General features: G+C 35.4%; 5 protein-coding genes across 8 annotated transcripts in view; 2 read left to right on the top strand and 3 right to left on the bottom strand.

Moving 5' to 3' along the window:
• The window catches only part of rab6a (RAB6A, member RAS oncogene family), an 11,892-nt gene extending 10,083 nt beyond the window's left edge, over nt 1-1,809 (bottom strand). For both annotated transcript variants that reach the window (XM_073829478.1, XM_073829477.1), the window contains exon 1: nt 1,587-1,809. In XM_073829478.1, the coding sequence (XP_073685579.1) occupies nt 1,587-1,656 (70 nt within the window). In that variant the 5' untranslated portion in view covers nt 1,657-1,809. The remainder of the gene's footprint in view (nt 1-1,586) is intronic.
• Nucleotides 1,810-2,295: 486 nt separating this feature from the next.
• Nucleotides 2,296-7,059, top strand: mrpl48 (mitochondrial ribosomal protein L48). Of its 2 annotated transcripts, none has more exons than XM_073830083.1 (8): nt 2,296-2,722; nt 2,893-2,945; nt 5,462-5,493; nt 5,584-5,669; nt 5,752-5,921; nt 6,058-6,160; nt 6,724-6,813; nt 6,948-7,059. In XM_073830083.1, the coding sequence occupies exons 1-8, from the start codon at nt 2,702-2,704 to the stop codon at nt 7,023-7,025; spliced, it is 633 nt and encodes a 210-aa protein (XP_073686184.1). In that variant the 5' UTR covers nt 2,296-2,701; the 3' UTR covers nt 7,026-7,059. The 2 variants fall into 2 exon arrangements, with proteins under 2 accessions (XP_073686184.1, XP_073686185.1); XM_073830084.1 differs by having other exon boundaries at nt 2,298-2,722; nt 5,587-5,669.
• Nucleotides 7,060-8,026: 967 nt separating this feature from the next.
• Nucleotides 8,027-13,589, top strand: dnajb13 (DnaJ heat shock protein family (Hsp40) member B13). Its single transcript, XM_073829058.1, has 8 exons — nt 8,027-8,094; nt 8,199-8,302; nt 9,688-9,849; nt 10,011-10,168; nt 10,252-10,365; nt 10,461-10,574; nt 10,785-10,861; nt 13,369-13,589. The coding sequence occupies exons 1-8, from the start codon at nt 8,027-8,029 to the stop codon at nt 13,556-13,558; spliced, it is 987 nt and encodes a 328-aa protein (XP_073685159.1). The 3' UTR covers nt 13,559-13,589.
• Nucleotides 13,590-13,640: 51 nt separating this feature from the next.
• ucp2 (uncoupling protein 2) lies at nt 13,641-17,056 on the bottom strand. Its single transcript, XM_073829057.1, has 8 exons — nt 16,926-17,056; nt 16,672-16,805; nt 16,029-16,251; nt 15,455-15,668; nt 15,174-15,368; nt 14,216-14,317; nt 13,955-14,135; nt 13,641-13,871 (listed from the first exon to the last, which is right to left on the bottom strand). Exons 3-8 carry the CDS (start codon nt 16,152-16,154, stop codon nt 13,757-13,759), a joined length of 933 nt encoding a protein of 310 aa, XP_073685158.1. The 5' UTR covers nt 16,155-16,251; nt 16,672-16,805; nt 16,926-17,056; the 3' UTR covers nt 13,641-13,756.
• A 2,398-nt stretch (nt 17,057-19,454) lies between these two features.
• ucp3 (uncoupling protein 3) overlaps nt 19,455-20,297 on the bottom strand; it is a 3,784-nt gene continuing 2,941 nt past the window's right edge. For both annotated transcript variants that reach the window (XM_073829384.1, XM_073829385.1), the window contains exons 7-8: nt 20,065-20,245; nt 19,455-19,968 (exon numbers count right to left, since the gene is read on the bottom strand). In XM_073829384.1, coding sequence (XP_073685485.1) covers nt 19,854-19,968; nt 20,065-20,245 — 296 coding nt within the window. In that variant the 3' untranslated portion in view covers nt 19,455-19,853. The remainder of the gene's footprint in view (nt 19,969-20,064; nt 20,246-20,297) is intronic.

Below are 20,297 nucleotides of genomic sequence, written 5' to 3'. Positions count from 1 at the left end.
AATAAACACTGTACTTTTTAAACTTGTTATTCATGAAAGAATCCTGGGAAGAAAAAAAAAAAAAATCACAGGTTCCAAAAAATATTTGTCCGCACAACTGTTGATATTAACCAACATTGATCATTCTAATAATAAATCAGCATATTAGAATGATTTCTGAAGGATCATGTGACACTTAAGACTGGAGTAACAGCTGATAAAAATTCAGCTTTTCATCACAGGAATAAATTCTATTTTAAAGTATGTTAAAATAAAAAACATTATTTTATATTGTAAAAACATTTTGCAATATTACTGTTTTTTTCTGTATTTTTAATCAAATAAATGCAGCCTTGATGAGTATAAGAGACTTCTTTAAAGACTATTACAAGTCCTACTGACCCCAAACTTTTGAACGGTAGTGTATAAAAAAATTAAAATAATAATAAAATAACATATAAAGGAAAAAACATGTAACATGGGCAGCCTTAACGCATTTAATTTGTTCACTACTTTTTGCCAGCCCTCTCTCCTTGCTTTTGCAGCCTTTGCAGTGTTCCCTTGCCTTTTAATTAAACTCTGAAACTCCTAATCCCTCAATCAAGAGTTCTTTCTCTGCTGCAGAAAAATACTGTGCGCTCCTTCGACATGTTCGCCGACCAATCAAAGAGTTGCCGATCAATGTTACTACTGTCGATACGTAGCCCCTTTTAAGCCCACCAGTGATCTCAAATGACTTCATCCAGCTATACTAATCATCAACAACAGGTGCGTTCGGAGAACCGGAATAGCGAGCTCATAGTTTAGCGCGATGATTTGATCTTGGATGTGTCATTTGATCTTGGATGTAGTAAGCGAGGTACGAAGAACGGACCCCTGATGTGCTGTTGAATTCTAGGACCAGTGATTTTTCTGTTTGTAAAAAAAGATTGACAGGCCACCTGTATCCGGGCTAGAAATCTCAGAAAGAGGAATAGATCTTCATACCAAAACTTAGTCAGTGTGGGTGTTTATATCTTACAAGCACACTTCAATTTTCCCAAGCTGAAATGTGAGAGTTTAATAGTTTCAGCATGTCAGCAAAACAGTGTCAATGATATGAATATCATGTTTACACAGGAAACAGACAATAATATACTGTGAAAAGAAAATGAAATGCACTTCAAGACCAGACTTTATGGTAACAGAGCCAAAATTTGATTTCACAATCTTATCTTGTGGGTTTTACATAGAGATGACGATATTTGCTAAAACCTTAATCCTAAACCAAACTCTCATAAACCTGTTAATGTTAAAATATATAAATAAAAGCATATTTTGGCACAGTATGATTGATTTTTGATACGTTTTACTATATGTGTGAGCGTATTTTAAAGGTACAGCCAAAAGTACACACATTCCATCACATTTCTATTTAGGAAATTTCAGATATTTGTCTTATAATCAACAGCATATATATATATTAAAAATACATTCACTCATCATGTTACAAACAAACAGATATATTTAAGCAGACACTCAGACTATCACATATACAAACAAATACACGTTTATAAAGAAAGACAAACAGGACCAATAGGTTCGGTTCTGTTCGGTTCGGCACTCACCGCTCTGTTCTCCCAGAAACACCAGCTTGAATTTGCGGAGCGGGTTGCCGAAATCTCCTGTTGCAGACATGCTGCCGGTTCCGCTGGGCCTAATGTGGGTGTGAATGTGTTGCTGAATGTGTATCAAAATGCTCTAAACAAAAAAATAAAGCTGCTAGTATCTCTGTTTCTCTAATTCGGTTCGGTTTGAGACTCTCAGCCGCCTATTCAGGCCCAGTTCTACGCCGCAACCTAACTTGTTACTCAAAGAGGCGTGATTGACAGCTGAACTCAGCCTATGGAATTTGAGAGAATACAATGACATCCGTCCATTCAACACGTCGTTCTGTCAAATTAATGACACAGTAGTGGATAATTAATTAGGTCGCACTGAATCTATTTAGATGTTATCTTAAAACCACTGTCGTTTAATTTAGTAAATTTCCTGTAATGTCTTTTCTTTATACAACGTAAGTTCGCTGAATTGTTCAATTGCCATCCAAATTTAAATTAGATGTTTTTGAGTTATTAAACGTATTTGCTTGTAGAAATTAATTGTTATTTGTTTGCACTGGAGCGATCCAGCGGAATGTTGTCTATGTATGGATACAGGGCGGGGCGCCAAACAGGTTAGATTGAGCGTTGCAAGCGCCACGTCACGTTCCTATCGTCACTGCCCTGCATCATCGCGTTCCGTTAACCCTTGAACTGTGCACAGTGGGAGTTTGCCACGATTGAATTACACCGTCGATGCTAATTTTAAGATATGATACAATTATTGTAAACAGAGGATAAATACACTAATGCTTACTTTCTGTGCCAGTGGTTATTTATAAGGATAGAATGTAGAATAGGATGATTTTATGACACTTTTGTGAATTCTGTTTTTCTAACTAATATTTAAAGCGTAGTCAGAACTTCTTAATGCTAAAATAAATAATACTGTTTTTAACCGCAAAACTATGTGACGCTTCTGCTCCTGCAGGCGGCAGCAACGCGCCAAACGAGCGTCAGTTGACCTGCTGAAATCCATGAAGAAGACTGAATGCAGGACATGCGCCTCTTGGAATAATATTTACCGGTTTTGGCTACTTGTCTTCAAACTTAAATCTTAATTAAAATATTAGGGTGAAAGAATGCACCCTTTCCTCAACAAGGTGCAGTATTTGGACTATGGCATTTCAGTTGTTGATGTTTTTCAGTGGTATATGCTGTTGATACGAGTCAAGGTCGTAGAGGAAGACGAGACCTGAGTGTGTTAATTTAAAAAAAATGTTTACTGTATTTACAGTCATAGTTTTTCGTTTGTGCTATTCTTTTGTTTTAGGTTTTATTGCTTCAGAGCACACGGGCGCTGGTATGTGCGGCATCATCGGTTCAGTAAGTGTCATTTTATTGTTTGATATATTAATGTTCGATATCTGTATAAACTACCAGTCAAAAAAATTGGTTTAATATTTTTTTAAAGAATTCTGCTCACAATGTCTGCGTTTGTTTGATCCAAAAATACAGCAAAAGTATATTGTGAAATATTATTACTATTTTAAATAACTGCTTTCTATATGAAGTGTAATTTATTTCTGTGATCAAAGCTAGATTTTCATCATCATTACTCCAGTCTTCATTACTCCAGTATTTTGTTATCATTATTATCAATATTTTAAAAAGCTGAGTACACTTTTTTTCAGGATTCCTTGATGAATAGAAAGATCTAAAGATCAGCATTTATCTGAAATAAAAAATTCTTTTGTAACAATTTTATACTATACCAGTCAAATGCTTGAAAAGCTATATATATTTATTTGGTAAATAAATGATAGAAACTAATACTTTTATTTACCAAGGATGCTTTAAATTAATTAAAAGTGATGATAGAGACATTTATAATGTTACAAAAGATTTCTATTTCAGATAAATGCTGTTCTTCTGACCTTTCTATTCATCAAAGAGACCTGAAAAAAATCTACTCAAATGTTTTCAACATAATAGTAATAATAATAAATGTTTTTTGAGCAGCAGATCAGAATATTAGAATGATTTCTGAAGCATCACGTGAATGCAGTAATGATGCTAAAAATTCAGCATTGAAATGAAAGGAATAAATTACATTTTAAAATATATTCAAATAGAAAACAGTTGTTTTAAATAGTAAAAAATATTTCAAAATATTACTATTGTCTTTACATTGGCTCCCAGTGTGCTTTAGAATTTTAAAGTGCTTCTGCTTTTTTTTTTAATGTTTAAATGGCCTCGCTCCCTCCTACCTTTCTGGTTTGTTATGTGAATATTATCCGGTAAGAGCTCTTAGGTCTGCCAACCAGAGTTTGTTAACTGTTCCGAAGTAGGGATGTTAACCGATGACCGTTTGACCGGTGGTTGACCGTATCAACGTTAACCGGTCAAAGTTGTCGGTAGTCGGTTAAAAAAAAAGTGATATCTAAATTAGGCTATTATAGACAGTGGACTATACGCTACTACAGTTAGCCATCTCATTCCTCATCTTTTTGTGTTAAGTGAACAAATTATCCCTCACACTCAAATTTTCATAACTCGCCTGTTTGTACTTAATAAACCAATAAAAACATTTGGCGCGAGGTCACAGCGTTTGGGTTCGCGCGCTCACAAGGTTTGCGAAAAGTAAAGGCAACAGGGTAAAACACTCGAGGTTAGAGCCAGGGCAGACGACAGGATGAAGCGTGCAAAGAAAAGTAGTGTGTGGGACCATTTCACCAAAAAGAATGAGACAGATGTAAGTTGCAACTTGTGTGATACAGTGCTTAAATATAGTAGCAGCACATCATCTATGATGTATCACCTGAAAACGCGACACCCGCAAGCCTTTTCGGGTGAGAAAGGTAGCCAAAGCCAACCTACCGTGTCATCTATGCTAGCAGGTAGGAAATGTGAAATGGAAGGAAATGAGCCGTGGCAATGTTTCAAATGAGCTTCTAACCTAGACAAACGCCTTTATTTTCAAAGCGATCACCTTGTACCCAAACCATTTGAAACTAAGGAGCCATTTGTCCTACGATTACATACAACAAGCTCTTCGGCGCCGCGTTTGCGGGACTCATGTTTCGCGCTGTAGGGGATTTTAAAAAAGTGACGTGAGTGGCAGTGTGTGTGTGTGTGTGTGTGTGTGTGTGTGTGTGTGTGTGTGTGTGTGTGCGCGCGTGTGCGGGAGGCAGAGCGGCAGAGAGATGCGACAGAGTTGCGAAATTGCAGGCGCGGCTCGAAATGGCTGTTATTTCAAATAGCGTACCATATTTTAAACTAATCGGTTAACCGGTTTCAACCGGCTAATGAGGCTTGGTGGTCGGTCAAGAAATTTTTTAGTTTTCGCCATCCCTATTCCGAAGTCAAAATCAAATTCTAGGAGAGATCAAGCTTTTGCCACAGCCACACCTAAACTTTAGCACACGTTACCGATCTATATTAGAACTGCACCAACATTGCATATTTTTAAATCAAAGTTAAAAGCATAGCTCTTCACTATAGCCTATGACTTGTGATGTTGTTTGTTGTCTGTTTGCTTGGTTTGTATACAAGCTTTAGAACATTGTACAGCACATTGGTCAACTGTAGTTGAGACTTGAGAATTATTTTTGCTGTACTTTGGATCAAATAAATGTAGGCTTGGTGAGCAGAAGAGACTTCTTAAAAAAAAAACATTAAAAATCTTACTGTTCAAAAACTTTTGACTAGTAGTTTGACTAGTAGTGTGTGTGTGTGTGTGTGTGTGTGTGTGTGTGTGTGTGTGTGTGTGTGTGTGTGTGTGTGTGTATATATATATATATATATATATATATATATATATATATATATATATTTATAATTTTTTTTTTTAAGGTGATGTTATAAAACTGATCACAATTGTTTTTGCTCTAATGTTACAGAAGTCAAATGCTAACTACACAGATGCCTTTGGGTAAGAGCATAAAATCTGTTGTTATCTGTTTAATTTTCTTATGTGTGTATAATTAAGTAACAGTAAGCAAGTGATGTTTTTGTGTCTAAGCAGGTGTATTGCTGACTAACAGACAGTATAGATCAATGCCCACACATGGTATTGGAAAACACAGGCATCTTCTTCCAAAAGCATTGGTATGACCTAAACTTTTGTCTATCGTCTGTATAAAATGTTTTTAATGCAGGGTAATAACATATTCTAATTAATTTCTTTCAGCCAAAGAAGAAGAAGGACAGAGTTCAGGCGAAAGAGATTAAAGCAGCAACAGCAACAGAGTTTGGTGTGTTTAATGTGTGTGTTTCAGGTTATGACATGACGCTAGTGGAACATTATTCCCAGTACATCCACAATCTCTGCAATCATTTGGACATCAAAGTCGATGAAAGGTGTGATATAGGGAATTTTTCTTAAACCAAAATAAGAAGATATGCACCCAAACCAAGACCATGTTTTTAACTTTACATCTTATTAATTATTATAAGTTAGTTGTGAAATGAATGATCTCTCATTTATGTTTTAAAGCTTTGCTCTGCCTACGAAAAGCACCGAGGTCATGGTGATGCAGGAACAAGGCACTAAGATGTATGTAGATGCAGTCCTGAGAACCCATGAGCGTGTTGTTCAGGTAAAGTGAATGCTTTGAGCTTGTGATTGGTCATAAGAATAAATTATGAAATTGTATGATTGAATGTATTTAACAGGGGTCCTGTAGATATACAGGGTTTGCACTTATGTCACGGTTTGGTCAGTTAATCGGATGCACAGCCATATTGGAGACACTTGAATGTAAACAACAGCATGGATTGAACGGTTAATATGTTGTTAAAGTTAATATGTTGTAAAGATATGTACAAGCAGTATTAATTATTAGCTTAATATTTCACTTACCTGACCGGAAATGATAAGAACAAACACGAATGTTGTCAAGATTCTTGGTTCAGTTTGGCTTTTGTTTTCCTCAGACAGTTTTTTACACTTTTCTCCTTGATTTGTTATAACTTTCGGCAGTCTATAGTATTGCAAATGTTTTTTTCCAGTCTGAACAATTAGTACAGCCCAAAACATGACAGTAATTGGCCATTTTTGAGTTCAGTTCAGCGGCATTGTTTACATTCAGTGCTGCCAATATGGCCGATTGATGATGCATCGCGTCACTCTATAACAGATTTATTGGTTGTGTGTTTTTAGATCAGTGAAATGAAGGCAACACTTCTTCCCATACTTATGGAAGTTGTTCTGAAGAATCAACCTGAGGGGGTGCGACTTTGTGTAAAGCAGGTTAGAAAATGACACCTTACATTTAAACAATGTTCTTATATTTATTTTAAATCTGTCTGGCTGCATTTGGCACTTTTATAAACGTTTAATGGAAATTGCAATGCTTAATTGTTGTGTTTTTTTTTTTTTTTCAGCACACAGAAGCAGATTATCAATCCCGGTTCAAAGCGAGACCTGAACTTGAGGGGCTTCTCGCAAAAATTAATCATTAATAAATTATAAAAAAATGTTTTTCATATGAAATAACGTGTCAGAGTTTTTTTTTTTTACCCTGTGTGTGCTTTAACAAATCTATGAAGCAATTAACTATTCCGTGAATGTTTTCCATATTTACTCATTTTTGTCTTCTTTTGAATGCAGTAACAGAAATTTGTGTTGAAATATGTCCTCTGTTACTATGCTGTAATGTTGTTGATGATCACAATATTCTCAATTTTTATAAAATGATTCAGCAGCTGTTTATATTTATATGATGACCACAGCTACTGAAAGAGCTTACAAGTGGCAATGTATAAAAGTGTAGACCTTAACCAAATGCTGCACCATCGATTTTTCCCCACAAGAAGTCTAATTGCCCCCAGATATTGTGTGAAATCCTTGCTGAGAAACTCATTCAGTGGCTGTGATGCGTAGGCATGTTTACATCTTGCCAGGATGGCATCTAGCTTTTCTTGTCTCTGCCATTTGTAAGCTCTTTCAGTAGCTGTGGTCTCTTAAAAGTCATCAGGGCTAAAGTGGAGAGAACAAAGACACCGGTCTTTAGGAAGTTTTTATTTGTCCACAGACATCTTCCCATTCTTTTCTCCTCCTCTTATAACTAGGAAATCAGGATCAGTATTTTATTTTCTGAGTTGTGTTGTGGTAAAAATAGCAACAGGTAGCACCAGCAGGTCAACCAGAGTGCAACCATTTCACATCAACAAAATAATAGTGCCGACCATAGTTCAAAATATGTATAAAACAATGTCGATTTTTTAAATAACCTAAATCTTTTATGGTTTTCTGCAACATGTTTCGGTAAGAAACGTTATTTGTGTTATATTAAGCCATACAAGTGTTAATACCCTGGGTTCCCTTTAATAAAAGACTGCATTACCCAGAGTTCCAGGCACTGTTTCCATAACAACCATTTTGACAACAGTAAACTAACTTAACAGAAAGAGTTCATGTTCATTCAGTTCATTGATACGGTTAAAGTGTAAAGGTTTTAGTCATGGGAAGAGACTATTACGCTATTTTGGAAATAAACCGCAACGCCACTGATGCTGACATAAAGAAGGCGTAAGTTACGATTTGTTTGGTTTCTAAGTAATACATACACTGCATTAAAAGCAGAAAACGATGTGGTTTACCGTCATTATGAGGATGTTTTATCTTTGTATCAGCTACCGGCGGCTCGCGTTGAAGCATCACCCGAGCAGCAACAGCCACGCGAGCGCCGCCGAGCGCTTCACTCTGCTCGCGGAGGCTTTTGACGTGCTGAGTGACCGTAAGTTCACAAAACAAAATATGGTATACAAACCTAAAATAAAATACACAAAACAACCCTACATCAGCACTGGAATATGCGACACGGAGTTACAGTACTTAATATAAATGGGTTCATATTACAACAGCAACAGTTTTTGGTTCCCAGAACGTTCTGGCAAGGTTAGTTTATAGATAACGTTATTTTATTACTTTATTATTACTTTTTAGATTATTTTATTTAACTTGCCATATTGTTTTAATATTATTAATCGTACCATACTGATATAAAAAGGCAAAGGGAAAGAATGTACTTAAATATTACTTAAACACTAAAATAGAAATGATTGGTTTACCTGCATGTCAGTGTGACCATTAAGCAACACTGAACTATAAATATGCATTGCAATGTGTTTCTAAATTATTTAAATATGTGACCCTGGACCACAAAAATGGTAAAAAAAATTTAAATCGAGATTTATACATCACCTGAAAGCTTTTAATTAATGTATGGTTTGTTAGGAGAGGACAATATTTGGCAGAGATACAACTATTTGAAAATCTGGAATCTAGAGGTGCAAATATAAAAATAAAAAATAAAAATACTGAAAAAAATCGCCTTCAAAGTTGTGCAAAAGTTTTTACCAATGCGTATTACTATAAAAAAAAAAGTTTTTTCATATATTTACTGTATGAAATTTACTAAATATCCTAATGATTTTTGGCATGAAAGAAAAATTAGTCATTTTGACCCATACAATGTATTTTTGGCAATTGCTACAAATATACCCCAGCGACTTAAGACTGGTTTTGTGGTCCAGGGTCACATATTAAGTTCCACAGAAATATCTGAGGAAGTAAATGTCTCATGTCAAACAGGTATTGCTGACAAAAATGTTTGGGAATCCCTGCATTACATGAACAAGCATTAATAAACATGAAATTAACTAAATAAATCCCCAAAGTCTTTTGGGTTTAAACATTTTTTGTACAGACTTCCAGAATGAACAGTAAATGAAGGTCATTCTAGATAAAATTCAGACAAAAAAGAGAATCAATAGATTATGAATGAATTACTTCCATTGTTTACATAATATATAATCATGTAATCCATAAAAAGTAACTGTAATCTGATTAAAAGCATTATAAAATGTAATATACTCTAATTATATGTACTTGATCCAGATTATATAATCAACTACTGCCCAGCTCATATGTAACTATTTTTCATACTTCATTACTTTTCATATATACTTAGATTAAGGTAGGATAATATTACTCATCTCATACTGTACTATCACTGAACAGAATCAGATCTACAAATGTCACACAGTGCTCAGTTCAGCATCCATTTAGTTGTTTTATTGGTAAGCTGGTCATTATGTTTCTGTTTTTTATCAAACGCAGCACACAAAAAGGCCACGTATGATAAGTTTGGAGAGGAAGGTTTAAAAGGAGGAATCCCATCTGAGCTGGGAGTGAATGGCGCCTGGTCATCAGGATATGTGTACCACGGAAATGCAGATGAAACTTTCAGACAGTTTTTCGGAGGAGATAACCCTTTTGCAGGTTATTTTTATAGGATGACAAAGCTGTGTTGTTGTTTCTTCAATGAATGAGCTATTTTATGTATTTCAATTTTAAGAGACAGTCTGGTGCAATCAAGTCTTACATTTATAATGGTGTTTTAAAGAATCCCAGCTCTGATTAGGAATTATTGTCTATTATAGATTTCTTTACCAGTGATGGCAATGAAGACAACACAGATTTTAAGAGCTTGCGTGGGCAAAAAGAAAAGCTGCAGGATCCACCAATTGAGAGAGACCTTCATCTCGCCTTGGAGGACCTTTATTATGGATGCACTAAAAAAATTAAGATATCCCGTAGGGTAAGTTCAGCATACAGGGTTACAAATACCATCATTTGGGCTCATAATGAATTCATTTCAGCAAAGAGATGTGTTTGATATAGGTCATGAATGAGGATGGACACACATCCAGCATCAGGGACAAAATTTTAACCTTCACTGTAAAAGCAGGATGGAATGAAGGGACAAGGATCACGTTTCCAAAAGAGGGAGACCAGGCATGAGCAAACACATTTTTATCACAATTTTATTTCATCGTGTTTGAAAATTGATCTTGGACATCTCAGAATATGCATTTTTTGTTTCTCTACAGGGACCAAACAACATCCCAGCTGACATTGTGTTTGTCATACGCCAGAAGCATCACCCACGCTTTGCCCGCCAAAATGATGATCTGTACTACACAGCACATATTTCTCTTGAGAAGGTAAAAATGATATATAAATATATCATGAGCTAAGATATTTTCCTTTTTTAATCTAGTTTTAATGCTGAATATGTGATAGGGTTTTCAATCGGACCAACATGATGTTAAAAACGAACAGCTGCACTTTAAAAGCCACCACTTGAATTTAATCAACATTATTATTTTAGTTTAACGTGATTTTGAATATATGTTTTTCTGATAACCCTGCAGGCTTTAACTGGTTTCTCAGTAGAAGTTGAAACACTAGATGGCAGGCTTCTCAACATCCCTATCAATGACATTGTGCAGTGAGTAACCATTTTTTTCTCTCTCTTTAGCATACACAGGTCAAATAATTATGGAAGCACGTTTCCACCACTGAATAAAAGAAAAAAAAAGGGTAATTGTGACTTTTAGTCTTAGAAATGTGAGATATAAACTTACAGTTGCGTGTAGTAAAGTCAGAATGGAGAAAAATAAACTTGCAATTCTGAGAAATTAAGTCAGAATTGCAAGATATAAACTCGCAATTGTGAGAAAAATGTCAGAATTGTGAGATACTCGTAATTGTGACAAAAAAAAATCAGAATTGCTTTTTATCTTGAGGTTCTGGCGTAGTGTGCCACGTAGCAGTCAAGTGGGGGTGGTAAACAGGCTCAGAACTCATGAATACTATCTACATATGCACAGCAGTACCAAAAAAAATACACAAAGGAAAAAAAAAACTCTTGACTCAGTGCAACAGAAAATTGCCACAAGCAGCAAAATAGATTTAAAATACTTTCAGCAGTATACCCCCATCTTTCCATTTCCCAGGTTAATCTAGACTGGTTTATATAACCTAGGACAGGCTCATTACCTCCAGACCACACCACCTGGAGGGACATTAACACAAAGCATCTTAAATTCTTTAACATATGACTATTTTACTTATTCAGAAAAAAGAAAGAAATAAACCTATCCACATAGTTCTTCAAATTATACCAAATATAACCAACATCACAAGACTGCTTCCCATAACCCCATCACTAAAGATTCAGTTCCCTCCCCGACTATTTGGCATGGTTTATCCCAACCCCATTAAAGGGAGAGCCATTAGGTGCGTTCGACTTCATGCAGCGCTGCGCAGACCGATCGGCGGCTGACTTGAAGTAGTGCGTGCTGGTTAGAAATTTTGTCCGACTTGAACGGTAAAGACTAGAAGGGAGACATGATTCGCTACTGGGCATGCGCACATCAATCTAACGTTATTTTTATCACACTGTACAACAATAATACTGTTTTTTTTATTATAGTAAGGGCTAAGTTTAGGGTTGGGGTAGGTGTAGACGTTAAAAAAAACACAATCTAATAGCTAGAACAATTACTTTCATTGTTAGTTTCCGGTCGTAGATGTATCCCTTCTAGCCACAACCGCTTGCTCAGCCAGCGCAGCATTTCAGAAGCTAATCTCGCCGATCGGTCTGCGCAGCGCAGCATGAGCTCGAACACACCTATTGCCTTGCCCCTTCTTTGGATGAGTCACAGAAACGGGATATGGTGAGTAGACCGCATGATTGATTCACAAAGCTCAAACAAATGCAAACTTGAAATAATAAAACATGATTACAACCAGTCTCTGTGTGGTTGAGGTACAAAGTTTCTGAAGGGGACTTTGTAGACATTAAGTATTGCGATGACTTCTGATATGTGCATCTTCTCAACTCTCTGTATTGTAAATGAATGTTGAATGTTTTTTAAAACTTCATTCACTCCCGCTACTGCGGTGGTGATAACCGTCTTAGTCCCCGTGATCACAGGTTCTGACTTTATTCCTCGCAATTGAGAGTTTATATCACACAATTCTGAGGAAAGTCAGAATTGTGACTGTATCTTACAATTCTGGCTTTATTCCTCCAAATTGTGACTTCATAAGCAATTGCGGATATATTTCACAATTCTGACAAAAAAAAAAAAAAAAAGAGAACGTTAGAATTGCTAGTTTTTAACTTGCAGTTCTGACTTTATTTCTCGCAATTGTGAGTTTATCATGCAGTTCTGAGAAAAGTCTAAATTGTGACTATTTCTTGCAATTCTGTCTGTTTCTTGAAAAATTTGTGACTTTATAACATGCAATTGCAAGTTTATATCACGTAGTTCTGAGAAATGTCAGAATTGTGACTTTATAGCTTGCAATTCTGATTTTATTTCTCAAAATTGTGACTTCTAACAAACGCAAGTTCAAAAAAGTCAGAAGTGCAAGAAACTCACAACTGCAAGAAAATGTCAATTGTGAAGTACATACTTGTAAAAGTCAGAATACTTTTTAACTCGCAATTGAGTATATCACACAGTTCTGAGAAAAGTCTAAATTGACACTATCTCACAATTCTGACTTTATATCTTGCAATTCTGACTTTATAACATGCAATTGCAAGTTTATATCATGCAGTTCTGAGGGAAAAAGTCAGAATTGTGACTCAAAATTGATTAAAACACAAATGCAAGTTTATATCTTGCAATTCTGAGGGAAAAAGTCAAGATACAAGCTCATACTTGAAAGGTTTTAATATCACAGTTCTGACTTTTTCACAATTGTGAGTTTAGATCATGCAGTTCTGAAAAAAGTTAAAAATTGACTCTTAAAATTGTGAATTTATCATACACAATTGAGAGTTAAGTTAGAGTTGACAGTTTGCATCACACAGTTGAGGAAAAAGTCAGAACTGCGAGATGAAAGTCACAATTATCTTTTATCCATAAGTAAGTTTACAAATCAGCACATTGTAATGTTACCCAGAACTTTTAAAAGTGTTTCATTTTTATTTACCTTAAGCCCTCAGTACACCAAGACTGTGACCGGGGAGGGAATGCCGCTAGCCAACAACCAGTCCATAAGAGGGGACCTGATCATTCGCTTCATTACTCAGTTCCCAGAGAAGCTCTCACCTGAAAAGAAACTGCTTCTAAAACAAGCTCTCTCATCAGAACTCATCCATGCAACCACAGAGAAACATTCATTTTAGAATGTAAAACACTTATGCTCAAAATAGTTTGGAATTTAAGAGCCTCTTTTTATTGGAAAAAACAAAACCAAAACACAAACAATAAAGTAAAAGAACTCAAGTTTTAATAGACATGTAAACAATTCGTACAGAAAACCTAAAAACATGAGATAAAGTCAGAACCACATCAGCATAATCTCAACTAGCTGCATTCACTGCTTAAAGAGGAGTGACCCAGTTATGGCGTGCTGCCATCAGGGCCCGTTTCAGCTGTTCATAGGTGACAAACATAACCACATTCCAGGAGCCCAGCCTCAGGAACGATGGCATGAATCTAAAAAGAACCAGACAGGTGTCAAATTCAACATCCATCCTCAAAACATTATAGTAAAGCTATAGTGTGTAAATGGAACTGACCCCTTATAAAAAGCCTTTGGTCCCTCTTTAGCCAGCATGGCTACAGCACAGTTGAGGGCACTGCTGTACTGGCCCGGGGCGGAGTTCATGTATCTTGTTTTCACAACATCAACAGGAGAAGCAATAACTGTAGTACAGAAACCAGCTCCAAATGCAGATGTGAAGTGGCAGGGAAGATCATCTGTAAAGAAAAATGGTTAGAAATATTAGTCTTAGTCTGACACTTTAGGTTGCAATAATTTTTTTGTAGTCTCATCTTACCGGTCATCAGGGATGATTTTAGAAGTGCGTCTTTGATAAGGTCATAGGTCACTAGCTCAGTGCAGTTTACAATAGCATTGCGAGTGATGTTTGGGCCAGTTCCTATAAAAGAATAGTTATTATTATTATTATTATTATTATTATTATTATTATTATTATTATAAACTAAACTATTTTAACTATTAACTAAAAATAAAATAAAGTTTTATAAACTAAATTGGATTAAATAATTTGTTAAAATATAAGCTAAAATAGATCATAATTAGAACTAATTTAACAAACATGTATAAGTTAAATTAAAATTCACTAATTAAACATGCAAATTGGTTTTATGAACTAAATAGATTTCAATAAGAACTGTTAAAATAAGCAAACTAAATAATTGTTAAAATATAAAATTAAGGTGTGTGTGAAATATAATTACTTTTAATACAAGCTACTTTTAATGCAAATAAGTTGCATTTATTAAATTTATTAATAATAATAATAGAAACTGAATTATAAACCAATTAAAAATAGATTTACGAATTGGTTTATAATATAATACATTCCAATAATTATTCAAAAAATATAATAATAATAAAATAGATAAGCTATTTTTAAATGTATAATATACACAATAAGTTGCATTTAATAAATTATATTTTGTATTACATAATATTTTTAGGTATTATTATTATTAATATTATTATTATTATTATTATTTTTTTTTTTTTTATTATTATTATTAAAATTTATATCATCAATTATAAACTAATTAAATACTTAAAATACAAATACAAAAGAGACACAAGTAAATTAATAGTAATACAATAAATATTAAATGTAAAATACGCATTTGATGCATTATATTTTATTAAATTATTATATATATATATATATATATATATATATATATATATATATATATATATTTTTTTTTTTTTTTTAATTATGACCCAAATTTGCCCAGGCTCACCTTTCCACAAACCACGAAACCCCTCTTCCTTTGCAATGGTCCGATATGCATCCATAGTACCATGGTAACGTTTACTGGCACCAGCGCCGACCTGAGCCTGAAATCGTACCTTCACCACATCGGTGGGTTGAGCCAAAGCCACAGCCATGGCTCCAGTCGTACAGCCAGCCATCAGCCGACTGCCAATCCCGACATCTAAGGAAACAATGCATTGAATGCGTTTAATGAGAGGTCTTAAATACTTTCCAGTCATCTCTGCACACAATGATTTGGCAACTTACGATCGGAACCCTTGGTGTAGAACTGCTTGACTGAATCGTAGAGGCCAATGCGTACAGAGGCAAAGCTCATCTGACGCTGCAGTCCCGCAACCAACCCGCTGTAGAGACTGCGCGGCCCCTCGACACGCACCATGGTGCTGATCGTACCAAACACTCCACGATACTTCACCGGACCATGGCCTGTGTTCGCGGGACTTTTGGTCTCACCCTGAATCTGTACAGAACAAAAGGTGGATGGAGAAACTTTACAGAATCACAGGGGAGGGAAGCAGCATCTTCAGCTAGAAAGGGTCCATAGTGATCCTGGGGTCAGCAAGGACAATCATCAACGCCTGGACCTGCTTACGCTGCTAGTGTAAAGAGAGTCAAGAGAAATAGATAAAGCTGACGTCAGTATGGGTGTGACTTGAATATAATACATTCCACCTGAAATGAAAGGTAAGCTTGTTTTTTTGTTGATCTTGGTCAAGTCGTGACGTGCGTCTGTCGTCTCAACTGCTGGCTCAGCTGTCACTCAAGCAGAAAAAAAAAATCCATTTAAACAAGGTACTCGAACTCCACAACAAAGACTCACCTGAAGTCTAACTTTTGCGGTGTCCAGTGGAAATGTGAAGAGGTCTGCAATGCAGGCTGCGGTTCCTGCTCCAATAAACTTAACAGTGGCTGTAGGAGGCACATCACTGGCTCTGAATCCAACCATGTTTAGTAGCAGTGGGAATCACAGGAACGTAAAAGGTGAAACGGAATGCGTTGAGAACCAATGAAGTGAACACAAGATAGGTGAACTCCACCCTAACCTGGATTAGAAAGAAACATAATGGTTATGTTTTGAAGCTTATGGCATGCATTTAATACCTTTGCTTTATGGTGCAAATTTAAGTCATTTGGGGGTGTAACAGTGGATGTGCTACATATAACTTAAGTGTAAACACAATGACAGTCAACAGACAAAAACGGAACATCATGTTCTCTCTGACATGCTAATCTATATGCTGACGTCATCATCCTGTTTACATCTGGTGCGGCTTTGTTGACTTTCTACCACACAAAGAACTCCGATAAAGGAAGTGCAAACACAAACACACACACACACACACACACACACACACACACAAAACGAGAGGTTATGTAATGCTGGGATGATATTAAATCAACTACATGAACCGCATTCACTAAGTGAATAAACGCTTTGGGAAACTGTTTTGTAAACTACCAACCGGTTTGGATGAAACTTCAAGCTTCTCTGAAAGCGTCCCTCTGGTTGAAATGACTTTCAACTTGAATTTTCTTTCCGCGTTCTTCCATAGAAAAACGTTTAGAAACGGTACAAATCAAAAACATGCTCCAAAGCCTGAAAGACAAGTATATTTCCGTGTTACACGCATCTCAACATCCGTTCAAACAATTAAGAAAACACTTTCAAAAGTAGCGGAGAAAGCCTATTCATAACATGTAAGGTTAGAATACTCACCTTAAACAAATTGTATAAAACGTCTATGAATAAAAGTGTGTCTGACTGAAAAATAACTTCCGCAGACCGCAAACAGTTAAACCCCGCAGGTGCTCTGTTCTGTTCTGAACGCCTCAGCGACCCTTTTAAACCTTTCGGGGAGTCACGTGACTTACGTGACACGTCATACACCGCATAAATTAACGCCTCTTCTGATTTTAACGACAAAACCCGGATTAGGTTGTTTAACTAGAAAAGGGAAATGCTGTTCACGAGATCTTTACACATATACACAATGGCTTTATCTTGGTACATAGGTTTGGAATCAAAATACTGTTACACAATTGTGTTTTTATTGTATTAGATTAATAGCATATATTGTTTTGTGTTTTAGAATTCTTTACTTTTTAAAATTATATGAAGGGCAAGTTGTATTGTGACAGTTTACCCCATATACTGCCAACATGCCAAGGATTTAAGGTAAGTGCTTATACACATAAAACCCTGGACCACAAAATCAGTCTTAAGTAGCAGGGGTATATTTGTAGCTATTACCAAAAATACATTGTATGGGTCAAATAGATTTTTCTTTTATGCCTAAAATCATTAGGATATTAAGTAAAGATAATGTTCCATGATTTCCTACCCAAAATATATCAAAACTTAATTTTTGGTTAGTAATATGCATTGCTAAGACCTTCATTTGGTCAACTTTAAAGGTGATTTACTCTATATTTAAATTTTTAGATTAGACTAAGATTCCAGATTTAAAAATAGTTGTATCACGGCCAAACACTGATGTATGAATATTAAATATGATTAAAAAAATTACCCTTATGACTAGTTTTGTGGCCTAGGGTCACATATGAAACTGACTTTTCAAACACAAATCTACCCTTAGAAATATTTGTTTGTTGGAGGAAGTGTGACAACTAGCCCCAGTCTCCTCTATTTGACTCAAACGCTGAGTCATTCTGAATCAGTGTGTGTAGTTGCACATATGTTATCCATAAAGAGGACTTCAGTTTTCCCTCTTTTAAAGACACAGCACTTCCCTTGGATGTGATTTTTCCTGTGGATTGGCATGCACAGTTACATAATACCCTCTCACAGATCAATTTTTTCATCAAATACAAGAACCAAAAGCATTTAAACTAAATTCCTGAATTGAACTTCCCTTTACCAGCAGGAATACAGTGCTGCTGTTATTTAAGTTTCACATAGATATGTCAGCACAGAACTGTACTGGGGAAAAACTACCTTTTTTTTTTTTTAAGTCTCTTTTGATCACCAAGCATGCATTTATTTGTTCCAAAGTACAGCAAAAACAGTAAAAAAACAAACTGAAATATTTGTACTATTTAAAATAACTTTTATATTTGAATATGTTTTAAAATGTAATTTAATCCTGTGATTTCAAAGATTAATTTTTAGCATCATTATTCCAATTTTTTAATAGTATAGTGTATAATGTTACAAAAGCATTTTATTTCAGCTAAATGCTGATCTTTGGATCTTTCTATTCATCAAAGAATCCTGAAAGAAATTTACTCAACTCTTTTAAATATTGATAATGATAATAAAGACTGTTTCTTGAACAGCAAATCAGCATATTACAATGATTTTCTTTTTCATTGAAGGATCATGTGACACTAAAGACTGAAGTAATGATGCTGAAAATTTAGATTTGATCACAGGAATAAATTACATTTTAAAATATATTCAAATAAAAAGCAGTTATTTTAAATAGTAAAAATATTTCACAATATTTGTACTGCTTTTGCTGTACTTTTTTTTTTTAACTTCAGCAAAGAATTTAATATAGGTCAAATTCACAAACAGTATGTACATATTAATTTAAAACACATTTTACAAAAACAGCAGAAATAAAGCTAGAATGGTAACGCTTTACACTAAGGTTCCATGTGGTAACATTAGTTAACTAGTTAACTTTTGCTGTACTTTGGAACAAATAAATGCAGGCTTGGAGAGCAGAAGAGACTTCTTTAAAAAAAAAAAAAAAAAACATTAAAAATCTTGCTGTTCAAAAACTTTTGACTGGTAGTGTACAAACGAACTGTGTTGACCTGAGACATAGGTTATGAACTGCACACTGCTGCTTATTAGGTCAATTCAAGGGTCACATCATGTACACAGTAGTCCTCAGAGAGCATCAGACGTTTCTTCTGTTATACTTCCTGGCTATTCTGAAACATGTGAGTGCTTTTTGTGACGTTCACACTTCACATATTTGCATTTGCCTACATGTTAATTTGCCACATGCACTTCCTCTTTCCCTCAAGTGAACTTCACAGCTCTATTCTAACGAAGATTTTGTTTGTCTATCTTCAGCAGCATGAGAAGACAGAAAAGCAGTTTGAAGACACTTTTTGTGTTTTAAGTTTCCCTTTGGGTGTTGTCAGGCTCATAGTTAATTTGATCTTTGATTAAAGTCTCTTGAGTTCAAACACACACGTGATCGAGATGATTTGCATGTACCTGATTTGAAACTTAAAACAGTTTCTCATATCTCATCAACGTAATCAGATGTATCATAAAAAAGCTTTATTTTGCAATAAAGCAATTTCTAGTTGATCATATAAATATACATTCATTCACCAGAGCTATGGACCCATTTTCATGACATATTTAAAAGTATACAGAAAAACAATGATCATACCTTTCATCCTTACAATTGATAACACCACCTTAGTATCCAGTTACATTGAAACTAAGACAAATATGTGCATTTTGCTTTTTCAGTCCAGCATTTTCTGATTTGTCAACCCGTCTTTTGATTTTTGATGAGCTTGACCTTTGGCCTTAAGAAGTTCCAGACGTTTTAAGTGATAAGACTTAATCCGGCAATCCCTTTCTTCTTATAACAGAGGAGTTGACTTATATTTGCACTCTGTTTAATCAGAATCCGGAGATACTGACAATGTCCATTCAGAAAGGTGATTCCCACGAGGCCTGCATATTAGTCAGACCTCTTTTGATTTGCTCATAGGAGACGAACATCACAATGTTCCAGGATCCCAAGCGCAGGAAGGAGGGCATGAAGCTGTTTGGGAAAGATGAAGATGTTAACTCATGGTACTGGACATACAACTTTATCCTTTGTTTTTATAAATAATGGTTGACAGCACATTTCTCTCACCCCTTATAGAAAGCTGTTGGTCCCTCTTTGGTCAGCATAGTGAGGGCACAGTTAAGTGCACTGCTGTATTGGCCTGCAGATGAGTTCATGAAGCGGGTCTTTACCACGTCGACTGGAGACGCCACAATCGTGGTGCAGAAACCAGCTACAAATGCAGCCGTGAAGTGGCAGGGTAGGTTATCTAATGAGGGCATATGTGTTAAACAACAAGAACATGCAAATAGCCAGAATGA

Source organism: Garra rufa, chromosome 23 (assembly GCF_049309525.1).
Source record: "Garra rufa chromosome 23, GarRuf1.0, whole genome shotgun sequence".
Lineage (NCBI taxonomy): Eukaryota > Metazoa > Chordata > Actinopteri > Cypriniformes > Cyprinidae > Garra > Garra rufa.
The sequence above is the reverse complement of the archived record's forward strand: the minus strand, read 5'-3'. Positions and strand labels throughout refer to the sequence as shown.

Excerpts from the sequence above, each read along its gene's own strand:
- mrpl48 (XM_073830083.1), top strand. The coding sequence starts at position 2,702 with ATGCACCCTTTCCTCAACAAG. Across the intron at positions 2,946-5,461 it reads TGTGCGGCATCATCGGTTCA|AAGTCAAATGCTAACTACAC; the intron begins GTAAGTGTCATT and ends CTAATGTTACAG. Across the intron at positions 5,494-5,583 it reads AACTACACAGATGCCTTTGG|CAGGTGTATTGCTGACTAAC; the intron begins GTAAGAGCATAA and ends TTTGTGTCTAAG.
- ucp2 (XM_073829057.1), bottom strand. The coding sequence starts at position 16,154 with ATGGTTGGATTCAGAGCCAGTGATGTGCCTCCTACAGCCACTGTTAAG. Across the intron at positions 15,669-16,028 it reads CCGCAAAAGTTAGACTTCAG|ATTCAGGGTGAGACCAAAAG; the intron begins GTGAGTCTTTGT and ends TGTTCTGTACAG. Across the intron at positions 15,369-15,454 it reads CTACACCAAGGGTTCCGATC|ATGTCGGGATTGGCAGTCGG; the intron begins GTAAGTTGCCAA and ends TTGTTTCCTTAG.
- dnajb13 (XM_073829058.1), top strand. The coding sequence starts at position 8,027 with ATGGGAAGAGACTATTACGCTATTTTGGAAATAAACCGCAACGCCACT. Across the intron at positions 8,303-9,687 it reads TTTTGACGTGCTGAGTGACC|CACACAAAAAGGCCACGTAT; the intron begins GTAAGTTCACAA and ends TATCAAACGCAG. Across the intron at positions 10,169-10,251 it reads AAATTAAGATATCCCGTAGG|GTCATGAATGAGGATGGACA; the intron begins GTAAGTTCAGCA and ends TGTTTGATATAG.